Source organism: Mustela erminea, chromosome 19, assembly GCF_009829155.1.
Source record: "Mustela erminea isolate mMusErm1 chromosome 19, mMusErm1.Pri, whole genome shotgun sequence".
In the NCBI taxonomy this organism is placed as follows: Eukaryota; Metazoa; Chordata; class Mammalia; order Carnivora; family Mustelidae; genus Mustela; species Mustela erminea.
Window position 1 is genome coordinate 47,620,194 of NC_045632.1, and position 20,609 is coordinate 47,640,802.

General features: G+C 37.6%; 1 protein-coding gene across 5 annotated transcripts in view; it reads left to right on the forward strand.

The window, feature by feature from the left end:
* Window positions 1-20,609, forward strand: part of HYDIN (HYDIN axonemal central pair apparatus protein) — a 379,729-nt gene that overhangs the window by 123,395 nt on the left and 235,725 nt on the right. For all 5 annotated transcript variants that reach the window (XM_032326077.1, XM_032326076.1, XM_032326075.1 and 2 more), the window contains 2 exons: window positions 10,998-11,199; window positions 15,968-16,151. In XM_032326077.1, the coding sequence (XP_032181968.1) occupies window positions 10,998-11,199; window positions 15,968-16,151 (386 nt within the window). The remainder of the gene's footprint in view (window positions 1-10,997; window positions 11,200-15,967; window positions 16,152-20,609) is intronic.

Sequence of the window (20,609 nt, forward strand, 5' to 3'; positions counted from 1 at the left end):
TAGATCTACTAAGGTGTTTCTGTTTTGTTTCCTTGTGTAATTTTTGGTAAACTTTTTAAAGAAAATTTTCTGTTTAATCTAAAAATTTAAATTTGTTGGCATATAATGTTCATAATAACCCTAAGAAGGGAGGGGAGTCGGGGAATGGATGAGCCTGGTGGTGGTTATTAAGGAGGATACTTGTTGCATGGAGCACTGGGTGTTATATGTAAACAGTGGATCTTGGAACACTACGTCAAAAACTAATTTGTTTTGGGATGCCTGGGTGGCTCAGTTGGTTAAGCAGCTGCCTTCAGCTCAGGTCATGATCCCAGCGTCCTGGGATCGAGTCCCACATCGGGCTCCTTGCTCAGCAGGGAGCCTGCTTCTCCCTCTGCCTCTGCCTGCCATTCTGTCTGCCTGTGCTCGCTCTCTCCCCCTCTCTCTCTCTGATAAATAAATAAAATCTTAAAAAAACAAAACAAAACAATTCCTGTTAAAAAAAAATAATTTGTTTTATGGTAACTAACATAACACAATAAAAATTTTAAAAGACAAAAGAAAACAAAAAACCCTAAGCTTTGTGATGTCTGCAGGTTTTATAGCAGATCTCCTCTTTCATTCTTGATATTGGTAATTTGTGTCTTCTGGCTTCCTTCCTTCCTCCCTTCCTTTCTTCCTTTCTTTTTTTATTCTTGAATTTCAATAAATGCCTTTGTGTTGTTAGTGTTAATAGTGGGTGAAAGTGAAGAATATGAGTGTTAATAAATTCAATCAATGATAAATTTCTTCCATCTGGATCTCTATATCTTTGTGAGTTATCATTTTCATTTATGTCAGCCCCTAAAATTAAGTATTGGAAAAAATGTGGCCTTAGAATTATGTTTGGATTACTTTATCACAAAGTGTTTTAAATCAGGAGTTTAAAAAAGAATGAAGCATAGTCAATTTTTGTTGATAAACATAATTGTTGATAAGCATACCAAATTATCTTTAAAATATCTTTCATCTTTAGCTCATTTTGAATCATATTTTTAAAATATTTGACATATGAGTACTCTAGTCCTAGTACTCTAGTACCCATATGTATGTATATGTATATACGTACCCGTAGTATATAATATAATTATAAATGAACAAGTATACATAGGGTGGTGGTATAATGTCAAAAATTTTATTTGGTTGGATTTTGAGACCAACAGTTTAGAATGCTCCATAGCGCAACAGAATCAAAGCTTGAGAGAAGACTTAACTAATAATCAAATCTAGATTTTACAAATGAAAAACTGAAGCTTTAAGAAACCAAGTGAAAAGGAAAGAAAAGAAAAGGAAAGAAAAGAAACCAAGTGGCTTCCAAGTTTGCTTGAGTAGCAGAAACACAATTAAAGCCCAGGCTCAGACAGTAATCTGCTGTGCAGTGCTTTTTCCACCAGAGTAGATCACCTCTATAATCTCTCAAGTCACTATCTAGGTACTTTTACTCCCTTAATTTATTGACTGTGAAATGCAGCTCTCACTGGCCTTCAATCTGTATTTTAACTTTTGGGTAAGTATTTGAGTTGACACCCATACTTGCATTTATAGTCGTGTGCCAAAGGAAACAAGTATTCGTGTATTGAAATTGAATCACCATGGCAATGTTGACTTCCACACTGTGAGGTTATGGCGTCAACTTTGGTTCACAGTCATTTTCTGAAGATGCAGATAGAGGTAAGCTATCTTGTAGCATTTTTCTTTACATGAAATGAACTGCTGATAAGAATATGCTTTCATCTTTATTGTGGGTTATCAATGACCGGAACCTATAACCTTTCATTAGTGAAAAACGGTAATGACTGTCTAAACACAATCATGGAGCTTTTCCAGGCAGCCATGATCATTGCCTTCTCATTTCACTAAATAAGCATCTGATTGAATGTTCTGCAGCTGTTTCAAGTATGAATTGATTTGAGGAGGGAAATTTCTCTTGGATTTTTTTTCATACTTCCTCAAACGATGTTCCAAAAGGAGGAACATTGATAATCCTCAGCGGGAAGTACTCAATCACATTTCTAACAGTTATGTTTATGCCCTTCAGTTGCTGGTCCTCCATTGGATAGAAATTCTTGATTAAATGCAGCTAGGAGATTTTTCTTTTTCATCAACCAGAGTTTGAACCAGTGCTCTAGAATCAAGGAGGTTGAGTGTAAATTTCACCAATATCTAGTATTTTACTCATCAGTGTTTACCTGAACCAGAACTCTTCTGTGCTTTCTTCTGTATATGCCTTTCTGTGGTGAAACCAAGTTTGTTTAGGAAATTGATTTTACCACAGAAATGATTTTGTTACCTTTTTATAATAGTCTAAAAGAGAAGAACTGAAGTAACTTGATACCTTTTACAAACCGATTCTTCCGGAAGAGATTAAGAACACAATTAGTCAAGACTACATTCTTAAAAACGAAGTAGAACAAAACCAGAAACAAAATAGTTGAGTAAACTAATTCTATCATTTTCAATAAAACTGAGATGTGAAAATATTATTTGACTCTTAAAAGATTAATAAATGGTTAACTGCTTAAGTTTTGCACTCTTTAACTGGGTATTGAGAAACTTTAGGTAATCTAGGGGTTCAAGGAGATACTAGTATTTAAAACAGGCTTTAAGGAAAAACATATTCTTATTAAACCTTTGGTTACCAGAATGAACCCTAGAAGTAAGAGCATAAAAGTGTTTTTTATTCAATGCCTGGTGAGGTTGCTGTCATCTTAGAGGTGACATTAACCACTGGCACAATCAGGAAATGGAGCTGATGCACTTACTCAGCATTTTTTAAGTATTATGACTCTTATTGAAGAGGAGATATTTCAATTCAGGAGTCAGAAGTTGGCAAATAGGCTCTTTTCCCCCAAAGACATCATGATGTATTATTATTAAAGATAAAAGTAATCATAATATTAGTACTTCAAAGGACAGCTTTATAGTCATTTATGTATTGTACTCTAATAAACCATAAAGAAGACCTTTTTTTCCTCCTAAAGGCCAAGAAAGGAATACCAAAATAGAACATAGCAAGTAATTGAGTGCAATATGTTAGCTCACAGTTGAAACTACTAAATAATATGTATCTGAATATACTGGTGCAGCCCTCCCTGCATAAGCTTTGTTTCAGCTGTGGGATTATTATGATTAATTATAAGTGTGTGCTGCTATAATTAGAAAACCTAGCAAAACATAGTTATGGTAAAAGAGTAAATGTTTTAACATGGCTTCAGAGGCAATGGAAACATTCCTTGACTATTTCCTTTTCTTCATTTCTTCTTCCATACCTTAGGATAGGGAATAGCACAAGTTTGGATGCACAGATGGTCAAGATTGTTTAGGAGGTTGGAATGAGGTTTCTGTCAATTACATAGCAAGTGAAGACTCGAGTCATGAGGTGTTCACATTTAAAAGGACATTAGAGGACATCTCTTAACCCCATTATTTTATTTTATTTTAAAAAAATCTTTTGATGTATAGTTGACACATAGTGTTATATTAGTTTTCAGGTATATAACATTGTGATTGGGCATTTATACACATCACAAAACACTTGTGTAGTTGCCATCTGTCGCCATTCCAAATTCATGCAATACGATTGACTATATTCCCTATGCCGTACTTTTTATTCCTGTGACTTACTTTATAACTGGAAGTTTTTACCTCTAGACCCCGTTCACCTACTTCACTCCCACCACCCCTTTTGCTGCAATCACCAGATTATTCTCTGCATTTATGCAACTCCCTTTATTTTAGAGATGAATAAACTGAGGTTCAGAGACATTGAAAACTAGCCACCTAAGTAAAGCTGGAACTTGAACTCAGGTCTTTGGCATCCTCTGAGGCCAGCATACTTTCTGTAATCCTCCACTGCCTTCTATGGAGATGGAGAATACTGACTTTGACATTGCCACTGATTTGCTGGGTGAGCTCAGTCAAGCAAATCTTGGAAGTTGTTTCCTGCACCTTTCAAAGAAAGAGCACTTCTAAAGAAATTTGATTCAGCAATTCACTTGCATGGGTGAATTTGACCCTGCTGTGACCAGGAAATGAAAAACACTCTTTTCACCAACTTGCTAGTTCCTAGAGAATCTATGGCTCCACTCATATATTTTATTTATTGCCCTCTGTTGTCTGAAAGTACTGAAACCACAGTATGAAATATATTGTGTATATAGCTAGCTTCGTATTTTTTTGGTAAACTTAGTTTTGTTCATTTTTTTCTTTTGTTTTGCTTGATTGATAGTAGCAAAACTAACAAGAGCTAATGAGACTTCCAGAAAACATTTTTACTAGGACATAATAAATGACAGTGGCTAACCTCATCTGCAGTGATCACAACATTCAACGCTAGAAACCAAATCGGAAGCCGAATGGGAACAGGCACTCCAACGAGACAAAAATACCAATGCTGGGGAACAGCAACCTTGTCCACTCTGGCAGGCATAACCTCCCTTCATCCAACCAGTTTTCTAAGTAGCTAGGGTTTGGGAGCCCTTTCTAAGGTTGTCTTCATGAGAGTGGGTGGACAAATCAAGTCATATTCCTAAAGTTGTGGAGACAAAAGTTATTGCTTCCTTTACTTTGTGGATCTGATGATTTTTGGAAGATGGATTAAAAAAAGTCAATATTAGACGGTTTTCAAAAAGAGTGTAGTGGTTTTTGCTATATTTCTAGAAGCAAGAGTTTTGCAGTGAGCAACTCAAATTGATGACATTAGTCCCTCTGACCCTGAGATTTGTATGAACTAAATAAGCCCTTGGATCTTTTTCCTTGATTAGACTTTTAAACAATGAAATATTTCAAATCACAACAGAAGCACAGAAGTAATATAATCAACAATGATTATGTTTAACGCATCTCAACATTTTGCTATACACATTTCTTTCAGATGTTTTATTTTATGGATAACTAAACTGAGTACGGATTTGAAGTTATCTCATTTACTCTGTCCTGATCTGATTCCTATGGCTTCTTAGAGGAGCTGTATTTGGCTCATTTTTATGGTATTTTTACATATTTATCTATCTATATATCATATATGTTATTGTCTCGAGTAGTTTTTTAAAAAAGAGTATTTATTTTTTATTTATTTGGGAAAGAGAGCACAAGAGAGGGCTCAGAGAGAGGAGCAGAGGGGGAGGGAGAGGGACAAGCAGTCTCCACGCTGAGTGAGGAGCCTTACACGAGGCTCGATCTCGTGACCCTGAAATCATGACCTAAGCTGAAATCAAGAGTCAGCCACTTAACCAACTAAGCCATCCAGGCATTCTGTTCGAGTAGTTTTAACCTTCACATGAATGATATCATACAGTATATACCATTTCCCAACTTGACTTTTTCATTCAACACTACATTTTGAAGATCTAAACGCATAGATCCATATAGCTCTGATTCATTTTAACTGATGCAACACACTCCAACATGTGGACATGCTATAATCTGTTCTTCTATTGGATATTAGGATGTTCTTCCTAGTTTTCTGCTATTACAAACAATACCACAATGAATAACTCTGTATATGTCTTATGCAGCTGTAGGAGATTTTCTTTAAGAAGGGAAATTGCAAAGTTACAGATCAGGTGTATATTGAGCTTTCCTGGAATATAAATTGGTCAGTCATGTGGTTGTACTAATTTGTATTTTCATCAGCATTATATGGAAATTGTTTTCCCACATCCTTATGACATAGTTCCAAAACAGCACTGGCAAACTATTTGATATTTGTTAATCTGATGGTTATGGAATAGTATTTTATTTTATATTTCTCTCATTAGTAGTGTTATCTGAAGCTTTCCCATGTTTCCTGAAGACCCTGTAATCTTTTCTTATGTTAAAGTTTTGGATAAGTAATGTACTCCTGTATTCAAAAATTAAAGCAATGTCTTAAAAATATATATTGAAAGGTGTCATTTCTACTTTGCCTCATTCACCCACCCAGCTCTTAACTTTATTCTGGTGTTCTGTGCACATAGATGCAGACATGAATGCAGATTCTTATTGTCCCTCCTTACCTAAAAATAGCATGCTATGTGAATTGTTCTAAACCTTACTTTTTCCACTTAATCATAAATCCTGTACTTGTACACCTGCATGGCATTCCCCTTTTAGGTGTAGCACAGATAATTTAGCCAGTCTTCTCTTGGTGGGTACTATGGCTGTTTCTTCTCTGTTGTTATTAAGGTCAGTGTTTTAATGAATACTCTTGATCTTGTTCTCACTTGTCGACAGGATAAATTCCTAGAAGAGGGCCAGAGGATAAGTTATTTTGCAAGCTTGATAGATATTTAATCCATGTCACCCAACTCATTCCATGAGGGAGGAAGAATGTACCACTTTGCATTTCCATGGCAACAGATTATGTTCTCAAACTTTTATTGTACCCATTGTGTTTGGGGGAAATGGTATATAGATACATCTTTAGTTGTGTCGCTTTTATTATGAGAGAAGTTGAGCATCTTTTAACACATATAGGGGACCTGTATATTTCTTTTCTTACAACTCTCTTCCATTCTTGTACTGGATTGTCATATTGATTTCTAAGACTTATTTACATATTTGGAGATTTAATTTATTTTAGATATGAGTTGTAAACATTTTGACCACTTTTTCTTTTGTTTTTACTTAAGTTTCTATAGCATTCAAAATTTATTTTTTCTTTACTACTTCTTCTTCTTTTTTTTTTAAGTAGGTTCCACGCCCAGTGTGGAGCCCAATGCAGGACCTGAACTCACAACCCTGAGACCAAGACCTGAGCTGAGTTCATGAGTCAGACACTTAACCAGCTGAGACACCCAGGCCCCCCAAATTTCTTTTTTCCTTTTTATGTAATAACATTTCTTAATATTTTTTAGAGTAATCTGGATTTTGAGACATGGTTAGAAAACTTTCTCCTCCAAAAGTTACAAAAGAGTTTTTCTGTGTGTCGTTCTACTTTTATGGTTTCATATTAAACACTTAAATATTTTATTAATTTGGCATTTATTCTGTTGCTAGATGTGAGGTATGTTTTTCCATATGGCTATCAGGTTGTCCAAATAGTGCTTTTTTTTTTTTTTAAAGTTTATTCTTATACCAATGATTTGAGTTGCTGCCTTTATACTATAATAAATTCTAGCATGTATTTGGGCCTGTTTTGACTTTTTATTCCATCAGTCTTTTTTATAAGCTGTCTTAATTACTGAGACTTTATACTATGTTTTAATTCTACCAGTTCCCAAAGGATAATGACAATAATTCACAGTTCATAAAGCTCAGCAAACCCTTGTTAGTTCAAATACTGCTGGAAACTAAAGCAAAAAGAATGTCACAAAAGGAGTCAGCAGAAAAAAAGACACATTACTTAAATGGCACACTAATAATGTTGACTGCAAAGTTTTCAGCTGAAATTATGGAAACCAAAAGACAGTGATATTATTCAAGTGCTGCAAAGAAACAGTGCTCATTTATAATTCTTTAACCTATTTAAAATATTCCTAAAAATGAAGATAAAACAAAAATGTTTGTAGACAAACAAAGTCTGAAAAACTATAAATTCTGGTTGGCATTGTTTCCCCCTTCATCACATTGAAGAAGCCATTCCATTTTCCTTTCAGTTTCCATTGTTTGATTTGAAAAGTTAGCTGTAATTCTAACCATGGGTCCTTTGAAGATAATATGCCTTTTCCTCTAACTGCTTTTAGGACTTTCCCTTTGTCTTTGATTTTCTTTAGTTTCACTACAATATATTCATGTATTTAAGTTTCTCCACTTGACATTCCTTTGGGCTTTTTGAATTGTAAACTGATGCCTTCAATCGACCATAGAAAACTCTTAACCCTCATCCCTTGAAATATTGTCTTTGCTTCATTATATCTTTCCTCTCCTTCTGAGTTTCCAATTAAACACTTATACCTTCTCGCTCCATTTGCCTACTATTTTATTCATTCATTGTTCATTTTTCATGTATTTTTATTTCTTCATATTGCCTTTTGTATTTTCTGAACCATGGTCCAGTTGACTATTTTTTCATAAAATTATTAAAATTATTTTATTAATCTTATTCTTAGAGATTTAAAATTTTAGGTGATTTTATTTTATTTCTATAAGAGCCTAGTATGGCTCTTGTTCAAGTTTTCTAGATCTTTGTTTGATTTCCCACTCCTTGGATATAGCTCCAAGGTCTTCCTTTGTTTCTTTAGACACAGTTAGATTACCATCTGTATGTGATGATTCTAGTGTATAATAATTTGTTAATATCATTTTGTCTTTCTTACATTTGCCAGTTCAACCAAATGGAGCTTTGTTTCTTTGCATGCCTCGTTATGTTTGAATGTGTATTTTAAAAAATGTTAAAAATTTGAAATTTCTTTCCTCCAACATGAAGTGTGTTACTTCTGTTAGGTTTCTGAGAGTGAAACCAGTCCATGATCACCAAATCCAAGGACTGAAATTCTCTTCAATCACAGACATTCCAGCATAGTATTTGACTCTGAATTAGGGCTAGTCTGCTTCTAATTCAAACTCATCTTGAGGGTACAGTCCTTTGAGGATAAGTTATTGTGGATAAAGTGTTTCTGTTTGCTTTAAGTCTCCCTTTCTTTAGACTTAGGGTTTTGATTTCCATCCTTCCTGCCTGCACAGGAATAGCTCAACATTGCCAAGAGTACCATATCTGTGGGTCAAAACTTTCTACCATGCTCAATGATCTCTTTGGTCCCTTTTTCATTTAATTTTGGCCTGGTAGTTCTTTAATGTGACAATGGTTCTGAAGTGACTTTAAGAAGATGTTTGTTCATATTTTGTCCAGATTTTTAAGTTATTTTAGCAGAAAATCCCATTAACTTAACCTACCTTATTTTTGCTAGAAAAAGAAAATTAGCTATGTCTCATTTTAAAAAGTACATCAAGCCAGACCTATTTATGGTCTCCTTAGTTTCTTTAAGAAAGGTGCCGCTTTTAAAGGGAAGGTGGAAGTTGAGTTTCAAAATGTAATTTAAAAATTTTAAAACATAAACTTATTTTTAAAAGTCATAAAGAAAAGAATTAGACTACATAAAGACTAAGAGAAAAGAGACTTAACTTGAAAAAAAAAGTCATACAGAAATTCAAATATCTAATGGAGGAAAAAATTGCAACATGAATAACAAAGAGCTAATTTTTTCATATCAAAAATTCTCACAAATCGATATGCAAAAGGTAAACTTCTCAAAGGGAAAATGAACAAGGCTATAAAAGGCATCTCACAGAAAAAGGTGTTTTAAAGTTCTTTAATCTATGAGAAAATCAATATCATCCATAATTAAGACTATGCAAATTAAGCAAAACAATGATTTCTCACTTATCATATTATTAAGCTTAGCTCATCAGAAAGTTTAAATATTGTCAAGAGTACATACCTTGATTTGGCAAGGGAGTACATGAAAATATTAACAGCTCTTACCTTTGAAAGTCTGGCCTAAGATTGAGTGAGGGGGAGAAGACATTTTATTTTCACAGTGCATGCATGCTTTTATGGTATTTGAATGTGAAGTTAAAAAAATATATTTTTAAATAAAAATTTAAAATTTTAGAGTCAAATGCCTGGATATTTTCTTCTGTGTTCAAAGCTTTTCTGTATTTAAAGTGATAGAGCATAAAGGATGTTTGCACTCTATAAAACATTATTAATTTACTAAGTACCTGCTTGGTTAATACAATGGTGAATGGAGCAGAAATGTTTGCTAAAAAATAAGGTACAAGTGCTTATGCTTTCTGGGTGCTGATTAAACTTAGAGCAGCACAGGACCTTCCTGGTGTTTAAGTATTTCCTTTTTCTACTCTTATGGCAGAGTGAGGCACCCTCATGACATCGCAGAGATCAGGTAGAACATAGTTTGTATGTTTGTATCTTCTCGGAAGCCCAAGGGGCCTCATGTTTTACCTGGAATCAAGGGAATTGGTGCATCTTGAATGAAATTTGGAACTTAAATTACTATGCTGAATAAAGGTGTTCTTAACATTAAGATTTTTAAAATTTACACATAGCCTTGGTCTTAATATTTTGGTTTTTTTTCTGTGTAACTACTACCTAGATATAGTATGTAGATGTTTCGTTTTTGTTTTAATTACTGCTTAAGGAAATGATTCCTTTTAAATAGTTGTGTGTTTTTTGTTTTTTGTTTTTTAACTAATGAAGTTATTCTTTTTTTTTAGATTTTATTTATTTGACAGAGAAACAGTAAGAGAGGGAACACAAGAAGGGGGAGTGGGAGAGGGAGAAGCAGTCTTCCCACTGAGCAGGAAGCCAGATGTGGGGCTCTATCCCAGGACCCTAGAATCATGACCCGAGCCAAAGGCAGAGGCGTAACACACTGAACCACCCAGGTGCCCCAATTCTTTCTTTCTGATCCCCTTTGGATAGGATTTCGATCCTTGCATGCTGAGCAGCTCTTCCTAGATATATTTGGTACAGGTACAGTTACTTTAAGAGTCAGAATGCCAGCTCATGCTTGGGATAAAGAAGAGACAAATGGTTATATTCTAGAACACAGGTACCCTTGTGGTCAGGCTATAGGATTTAAAAATATTACCAAAAAGGGGCACATGGGTGTTTCAGTCGGTTAAGTATCTGGCTCTTGGTTTTCGCTCAGGTCATGAGATGGAGCCCAGTGCTGGGCTCTACACACAGTGCAGAGTCTGCCTGTCCCTTTCCCCCTGCTCCTTCTGTGCACGCTCTCTCTCTCTCTCTTGAATATATAAATAAAAATCTTCTAAAAAATTACAAAGAAGAAAATGTAACACCCACTATAACAATTTATATGGTTTTTACAATTTATATAGTTTGACTCTCCATAACTTCACCAAACATAATACTTAAGTTTTCTGATCATGTCTGATCTCTGGATTGATTGCAGGGTAGGGGGAGCGGAGAATGAAATGTCTAATGCTTGTCCTGTAACTTCACCTTGGGGAAAAAGTGACCTAGTAGTCATTCTAGAATAAATCTCAAAGTGTCTTTGTACTTTGTTAATTTCTAGGTGAAAAAGTCTTTTTATCTCTGTATGGAGCTGCCATAGACATGAATATAAGGCTGGACAGGAATTCCTTGATCCTTGAGAAAACCTACATATCTCTGTCCAGCCAGCGAATTATAACTATTCACAACCGCAGTAACATCATTGCCCACTTCCAGTGGAAGATATTTGCTACCCAGGAAGAAGAAGACAGAGAAAAGATTAGGTTTGTAAGAAAAATCACCCATATGCTGTAATTTGGGGGAACTCAAAGCTCACTTATCATGAAAAATCCAAGAATTCTGTGGTAAGTTTTTAACCAACTCAAATAAGGTCAGATTTTTATAACTTGGTCCCAATGTATGATGCTCCTTTGTTCATTTAAAGAACTTGAATTGAGCTATGTGGAACACAATGTTGTCCATCCATGGTTAATCTCAACCTGGTTATAATTTATTAGTGGCTAAACTCCTAGATTTTTAGGACAAAATATATAATTTTTCACTAGTCTCTCAAAACTAACCTATAGGACTGTATTTTGTTTCATAAACCTAATCAGATTGGTCAGATTTCATGGTTTCTAAAAACAATCTATTTTGGATTGGGATCAGTGTGGATTTTTTTTTTTTCAATGATAAGGTATTTCCAGAAAATATGAAGAATGAGGAACAAGAAGGGCTTATATAATGGCTTTTATAGTCTCAGCTTTAGTAGCATTGCTCAATCCCTGCTAACCATGTAATTTAATGATTTCTTGTTGGTATCTTTAATCTTTTCCTTTTTAAAATACTTCAGGCAGGGGAGAAAATTAATAAAGTGGCAAGCCAAACTCTTTTAACTAATCTCATCACTGTTAAATTTTGAATATTTCTTTTTACTGAATCTATCCCTGCCTCTTCTAAAGTCCATTTTCATTTTTATCTCCTTCCACCCTCCCTGAATTAGTGCTTTTGCTGCTTTCATTGGACTTCATTTCAGCCTTTTTTATTTGCCTCTCCATTTTCATTAAAGATTAGCCCTGGGAAGCTTCAAAGCTTTGTTTAAAACCAAGTTAGTATGTGATAAAAATAAAAGTCTTAGGTCCACGGAAACTGGGCAGAAATCCCCCAGTGTTCTGGCCCTAATTGAATCAGAAGGAGCTGTGACAATGGCGGGACCCAGTAGACCAGAAGCTTTATCATTCAGACAATGAGCTTTAATCACTGGATTACCACTGTGCCATCTTTAAAAAGTGAAAAAAGAAAAGCCTTTCCTGCCTCAAAACTTCAGTTCGCCTCATAGCATAGAAATACCAGTAGTTCAAAAAGGCAAGAGGAAACTGCTTATCCACTGCTTTTTCTGTCCTGATTCCCTCATTCATGAGTGTCCCAACAATAAAAATGGTCCAAGCATGCTTAAAGAGAAAATGGGAGAGCAGGTACAAATGAAGAAACTCCAGCAAACACAGCGTTTCAGTATCCTGCTTGTCCTGCAGGCACAATCTTTTGGGGAGCGTGGGAACACACCGTCAGAAGGAAACCAGCTTTACCTTCAACTATGTGCATTTGACTATATGTCTAACCCATGCCTGATGCCAGGGCAATGTTCAAACAAAAAGTGCTTAAGGAAGTTAATTTCAATAGAGAAACTCAAGAAACACTTAAACCAATAATTATCAGAGATGCCAGGGACAGAGAATGTAATTTCAACGACACCTGGATAGACATTTTTTTTCTTTTATTCTTCTTTATCTCTTTCGTATCATCCCGAAGCTTCTTTTTCCTTTTCTCTTGTGTATTCTTTCTTTCACTATCTTTCCTGCTCTCTTAGTTCCTATAGATTTTTTTTTTTTTGTAGCAAGGGAATAATATGCAATAGCATTTTCATAATCGTGATTGGCAGCCTACTTTGATCATCAAGGATTTTGCTGTTCCATTAAACAATGAACTTGAACAGTGGCTTCAAATGACTAAATAAGAATACTTCCATTTTCACTTTGGGTGGCAAATGGCAACACGACTCCTGTTTCTCCAAACTGGATTGGTCGATCTAAGTGCAGACGTTACTGAATACGCTGCTCTTCACTTTCTCCCTCTGCCTTTCCTCGGGCCAGATGGCCAGGGGAAGAGGGGAAAGAGTGTTAGAGGAGAAGTAGGCCGTTTATGCTCACTTTCTTATTTGGCCAGATTGTCTTTTCTGTTTTATGCCTCTCTTGTTCCTTGTTCTATCCCCAACCATGCCATAACTTTTATTTTTTAATGTATTTTTTTAATTGAAGTTTGGGTTATTAGTCATGAATTCTTGTCCTGGACATAACTGGAGATGGAATGCCTATCCTCTCAAAAAGCAAGACAAATACAGAGAGGTTTGCCTTTTACTGAAGGCAGTTTGATCTTCAACTTGGAACAGAGAGGATCTGCTCTAAATGCATTCATGCATACTTTGCGAGAATAGTTTCCCTTCGTAGCTTCTCAAGGACACAAGACTTGTTCTATACAAGAACTCCTAGAGTCCTCACTGGAACCCCCCACAAAGTTGTCAGCATGGATTTATTCCTCAACTGTCAGGTACAGGAAGTGACGTGTTTCTCTAGATAGAACAGTTTTAATGAGCATTGAGCCTGCCATCCAGCTAATAGTAAATATAATCATAGTTGTGTTTGGGAGTCCCTTCTCTTCCCCAGGGTGATGCAAGAATCGGCAGACATGGATGGTAACTTGGTAAACAGGAAGGCAGACCTAGTCTTCGATTTAGAATAGTCATCACAGAGTTGCTTGGTGTCCAGGGCCACATGGTCTATTTGAAGATGGAGGACTTCACCTTTTCTATGCCAACTGTGGACATGAGAATATTTCTCTCTTGAAGGCCAAAGCTTTTAATTTTTAATCTCCTCAGCATCCAAGTATACTTCTTGGGGGCACTGCAAAGGAGCAGGGTCTCTAGCACCTCAATATAAGGGCACATTTACTTGTCCAGTGCTACTGTACCTGAGACACAAGGCTTTCCCGTTCATTACAATCCATAGGCTGAACGGGGCTTGATGCCTGAATGTGGCGACCAGACCATTTGTAAAATGGGTTAAATCCATGGTTTTACTGAGATAGAGGGTTAGTGTGTGGTTCTGCTGTCTGATGAAAAGTTTCCTCGTCTGTAAATCAGAAGCACCTCTGAATGTTGGAGACCATGAACAGCAGCAGGACAAGATGGCCCAGCAATAGACTGAGGGTTAGACGAGCCCTTGCTGGAGTCAGCTCAGCTCAAGGTGTCTCACGTTCCCTTCTTAGACTGACAGCCTTGGCTCCAGTGCTCTAATCAGAGGGCAAAGAGGAAGACGTACAGTGCATCACCACCCCTTTTGCATTATGTGGCTGTCAGGGATTCATGGGCCCCAGCAGTGTGGGAGAAGAGCATTTGGGAATTTTGCTTTCATTCTCTTCTGTTTTCTGTTGTGGGGTTTGAGTTAATCATACTCATCAGTTCATGCAGCATTTTCATCCTTGGTCCATATAAGACATTTTATTTCTACACTGCACTCCCAAGAACCCCCTCAATAAATAGAATGTTTAGGATTCCCATTATTTGTTTAAATACTTTTTCAATCTCTCACATCAAATTTACCCACACCTGTTAGTATTACAGCAAGCACTTCAATGAACATCTTTCTGGCTGTGTCTTTGCTTATATCCATGACTGGTTTCTTCAGGATATATTCCCAAAGGTAGGTGTCATAAATTCCACTCACAGGAGTAAGTGGTTTCCTTTCTTTCTGTGAACTGACTTCTCTTTATTTGACCTGCTCTGCCCAGCAGTGTAGAAGGACTGCTGCTCTGGTTACCTTGGACACTGCTTTCCAGCTAACAATGAAGAGAAAGCACAGGTTGCTTTCTTCCTGGGACACAGAACACATTAAACCCATTTCTTTGACTTCTTTATCTTCTGTGACTAAAGGGCCCTGAGAGCTAAGTCATTAAAAAGAGATCTTTGGTGTTGCTGAACATATTGTCTTCATTAAGTCATTTAGAAAGTAGCTGGGGCTGGGACAGGAATTCAGCCACCGCAGGTTCTTACTGAGCACTCACTTAACTGAATAAATTGTCTCTCACCAGTGGCAATATCAGGAAAATGGTGGTAAAATGGTCTTATGTCCTGTGAGGAGATAAAATCCAGTCTTCCAAGTGCAGATGAAGTAACAGGTCCTAAGAGTAATGGGAACACAGCTTTGGTGAGAACAATGAGGAGAGGGGTGGGGAAGGCTGCTTTTCTGACTTATCACGTGGATATCAAGAGCTATAGGAGAGAAAAAAGGAGGTGTCTTGAGGTGTGGTGTGAGCTTTTTATAAGCTTGAGAGCTGGATAGTTGCTTATGACTGACCTAGGGAGAAAACAGTATTTATGGAGTACCTGCTCTGTCCTGGGAACTGTCAGGTCCTTCATCACATTTTATCCTCAACACATCTGTATTATCTCTGTTGGATAGATGAAGGCACTGAGGCTGGGAGGAATTCTGGAACCTCCAGGGTCAGAGAGCTAGTAAATGGTAGCAGAATCAACATCCAAGCCTAGTCCTTGCTGGTTTCAGATTCTGTTCTCTAGGTAACTAACAGCTAAGAAAGTATTAGAGCTAAGTAAGTCTAAAAAGAAAAAAAAATTGTTTTTCAAGTGTGAGAGGCAGGGTATATATTATTTAAAAAGCAGCCTGGGAAACATAATTTTCTAAAAGAAAATATTTGTCTAAATATACATGAGGGTTCAGTAATAAGCAAATGGGCATTGAGTAGAACAGGAAGCCCAGGAGGACTTGTTGAAGAAAGTGACTAAAGGTGAGCAAACTGATGCTCTTGAGAGGATGAAGTCCAAGGTCACTCAGCTCATATGTTACAGACTTACAGCAAAAAAGGACCACCTCAGGGTGATGGGTGAGACCACTTCCAGGAGGATGGACTGGAGGGGAACACTTTGCAGTGTTCTTCATGGGAGTACCAAAACGAGTCTCACATTTCTTGTGTTTTCTTTAGGGTCTGTGATGACCTGAGCAAAGAGGAAAAGAACGAGACCGATGAGTTTCTTGAAGAGTGCATTATTGATCCTTCACTTCGAGAACGTCTTTCCATTCTCTCCCGCACCTTTGAGAATCAGAGGAGGCTGGTTCAGGCGGACAGCATGCTCTTCTTGAGTAACATTTTCACTATTGAGCCCCTGGTGAGCACATAAATAAAATCTGACCATACAATAAACATAAGTGGGGGCACAAGGCTTATTTTGATAAAAGTACTCACTCTGGGATTGATACTGAGCTCTGGGAGCATAAAGATTTCAGCTGAAAGCCTCACGTCGTTATGGGACACTGAATGAAGGCTAGCGGTAAGAATGCTCACAGATCACATTCATAGGTCATACTTTCTACCTGCCATTTGCTGTGTTAAACATCTCATATGTGTTACTCGATTTATCTTGTTTATATATGTGTTATCTTACAACAACCTTATAAGATATAATCAGTTCTGCATTCTACAGATGAGGAAATTAAGACTTAGAAAAATTCAATAACTTTCTCTAAGCCAAGTAGTGTCCACATTTAGAAGTGTAGCCCTGACCAGCCTGACTCAAGGACAGATTTCCTCAACCTCTGCACTCTTGACCTCTGGAGCTAGATAATTCTTTGTCCTGTACATGATAAGATGTTTAATAGCATTCCTGACCTTTACCCACCAGATGCTAATTGTGACAGCCCAGACTGTCTCTGGCCATTGTCACATGTTCCCTTGTCAGGCAGAATCACTTGGGTTGAGAAGTACTTTGTCTTTAATTCACTCAATAAATACTTACTGACTGTATGTTCTATATTAGGGACTATGTGTGTACAAGGCATGAGTGAACAAAACAGATTTAGTCCTCAACCTCATTGCTGAGAGCTGGGCCAGACCTAGAACAGGGTAGGTGTGATTCTACAGACCCAACTCTGGACCACATTCCCTACTGCTTCAAAATGAAAGTAGCTAATGACCTTACACCCAACAAGTATAGAGTGATAGGAGGGTAAAGATAGCAATAGAAGTTGAGAAAGCCTTGGGGTGCTTGGGTGGCTCAGTTGGTTAAGGTTCTGGCTCTTGATTTTTGCTAAGGCCATGATCTCAGGATCATGAGATTGAGCCCCACGTCTGGCTCTACATTGGGCTCCACACTGGGCATAGATGCTGCTTAAGATTCTCTCTCTCCCTTTCCATCTGCCCATCCTCCTCTGCTCATTTGCTGCATACTCTCTCTCGCAAGAAGAAGAAGTAGTAGTAGTAGTAGTAGAAGTAGTTGAGAAAGCCCAAAGCTAATTGGAGCTGCTGGATTGTTACTTCCAAATCATCTGGAGAGAAGACATGGGCACACGGACATGTTAGAATGCAAGCTTACTGGTGGGAAATGCCACTGACTTGTGGCATCCTATTTTCCTTATGTCTGTGCTTCCAAACTGTTTTTAAAGGATAGAAGATAGAAAGGGGATTCCATAGCTGAGTAAGTTTCACAAACAGGGGTTTCAATATTTTTTTAAAGGTTTTGAAAGACGTCTAAGTTTTTAATATGATAATGTGCATTATAATTTCCAAGAGAGAGCCTTCCCCTTGGAGACATGCCTTGGGACTATTGTTGTGTGAATGTTTGGTAAAGACAGTCAGTATACTAGTTCAGAGGTTGAGGTAATTATCATAGGCCAAATTAGAGAAGGTTTCTTGAGAGAAGAGCCTTGAGTTAGTTCTTTCAGGACAGGGATTTTGAAAAACAAAATGGGGGATGTGTAGGACATGGATAATTCAAGGCTCCAGGAATGGATCAGTTTGCTTGAAGTAAGGGGTTGATGTGGGTAGTAAGGTTGGAGATAGGACTTGAGGCTAAATCTCACCTTAGAAGACTGTCCAGGGCTCAGTTAAGCAAAGGGGTCTTCAGATATGATGGGCTAGACCAGCAAGAGGTTAAAACAAAATGGACATGTAGTCTTGGGGGAACAGGACAGGTGCCTGTGACAATAGGTCAAGCTAGAATATGTTAGGAAGGCATTATAAGTCCAAGCGAGCCAAGGCTGAGCTGGACAGAGGAAGGGAAGAGCAGTCAGTCATGGTAATCTTAGACACGCTGGTAAGGTCCAGAGCATAGAAGTCCAAGATTCTTCCCAGCTGGTACGGGAGATCTGGGCTGATGACTACTGTTCTGTTTGTCCTAGCCTTCTGGGAATGAATGGCTCTGGGATGGCAAACATTGGTGGTCAGGAGTGGGTGAGAGGACCCCAGGTGAGTTTTGTACATTTTCAATTCAGAAAGTAGAAAGACTAGGGTTACCTCAGATTTACTTCTCTTCAAAAGCTCTTCCATAACTTAAAGCTTCTTATGGAGACTGGGGAGATACATGTGTGTTAAAATGTGGTATTTAATACGATTGCTTTTGAACTCTAGATAGGAACTGAGTTGGGCATTATTATCACAAGGCATCTTTTCACCATTAGGAAGAAAACGTTTTTTTTAAAAAATGGGGATATACAGAAGTGGTATCTTTCAAATAAATGAGACTAATTTTGTTTATATTGTGTGAAAAAAATCACTGGAAACAGGAAGGGGATAACATTCACTTAAAATATAAGTGGTGTTTATGGCATCTATAATGATTTTGTTTTTTCTGTATATGATTCTCTTTTCTTCTCATAATATTCATTAGCCAGTTCTTGACAATCTTTACAAAATGAAAATGAAGGCATGGAACTTTCCTAGTGTCTTCTTAAAGTTATCCTGGTCAAAACAGCTGAACTCAGTGTCAGTAGCAGTGAATTATTTATTAATTTTAAATCTCCCTTTTTTCTCCTCCTTTGAGATCTTAATGGTTTTGTAGAAATGCATTTCTTATAAATGTAATATAATCTTACCTTAAGGTAAATTAATCTGAAGCTATTTTATAGGGAAAATTTTTGCCATTTTTATGAGCTTCCTGATGCAAATGTGCGCTATATGCATTTTCTGCTGTTGAGGTTTTGGTCTTCTGATACAAGTAAATAAATGCTACAGTACTTTTGGATGAGAGAGTTGGGAAAGGGCTTACAGAAGAGATGAGACCTGAACTGAATGTTGGAGGAAGGGTAAGTGGAAAGGAAGGAGAATATTTCCAGCTGGGGAAATTGTGAAACTAAAATATTAAATAATAGTGAATGGACCAGTTTTGCTAGGGCAGGCAGTCATGGAAGCATGGGAAGGCGAGTAGAGGAAGGTCTGGGCTGCCTGGCCCAGCTGTTGAATGGTAGACTGTAGCCTCCGGCTTCCCACAGTGTGTGTCTGCAAATACTGGGTCTGAGGGGGGTAATGTGCATTCCTTGAAGAAAGGAAGTTCTGTGGTCAAAGAAGTTTGAGAAACATAGTTCAAGAAAAAAAAGATTCTCCAGAGGGTAGAGTACAAGCAGTATTTTTCCCCATGACCATAGACCCCCTTCTCCCACAAAGCCCACCCAGCGTATTGGAGGCTCAATGTGGGGCTTGCAGCAGGTGAGTGACGTGTACAGATGTTTTAGAAATATTTCCTGGGTAGCCACAAGTCGATCAAATTGGAGGAGGATGGATTGGGGCCGGGAGAGGGTATGGGTCAGGTGAAATGTTCCAGGGCAGGAAGTACCAGGGAAACCGAACGTCTCTGCAGGCAAGTTCAGGGTGATGTGTGAAGGTCATGCTGACCTGGATGGTCAACCTACTGATGGTTGGAAACCAAAGGAAATGTCAGATGTGGGAGATACTCAAAAGAAAGGTATTCAAGTGCTTTGTGATTGGTTGTTGAGGGCGAGATGTGATGAATTACACGTCTCTTCAGATCAGAACTAGAGTGGCTGGGAGAATTATGATGTATTTGATGGAAATTAGCAAATCAGGAGTCTTGGGTTTAATTCCTGGCTTTGCTAATAGCATATGTGACCTTAAACAAGCCATTTGATCTCTCTTGGCTTTGGTTGCCTTGTACACAAAATAAGGATGTTGGGGTAGGACCCTTAGATCCTTTTTGATTCAAAAAGTTTGATTCACAGACCTGTACCCCTGGGGATAAAAATATATGTTTATAAAAAATAAAAAATTAATTAAAAAAAAAAAGTTTGATTCTCCAATTCGGTAACAAACTCTGAGCTCCTTAAGTTAAGGAGTGCCTTATCTTTATCTGTACCTCAGGCCTACCACCCTGCCAATAAACGGAGGGTGGCGGGTGGGAGGGAAGGAGGGAGAAAGGCAGGGGAAAAGGAAGGAATGGAAATCAGCTGATGATCATGAGTCTGGTTCTGAATATGTTGAATTTGAGACGACAATAGACGTCCAAAAAGTTCTGGAAATGCAGTGTTAAATATGTAGGAGAGGAATCAAAGTGGAAGCAAGATTTATGACTATTGCATAGAAGTCTTCATTGAGGGCATGCAAAGAAGATGGGAATTCTAAGAGTAGAGCAAACTAAGAAAATTGCAGAGGGCCCAAGACAGACCTGACATGCTCACCTTTGGGAAGCCTGTGAAGAGAGGAGAGGCTGTAAGTTCACAGAGAAGGATAGCTAAGAGGAGAAGCAGCCATCTGGGAGCACAGCAGCATATCTCACATACCTTTCTACTGTATTCTGAACCTTGCTCATGTATTAGATCAGCTATGCCAAATGGCCCCT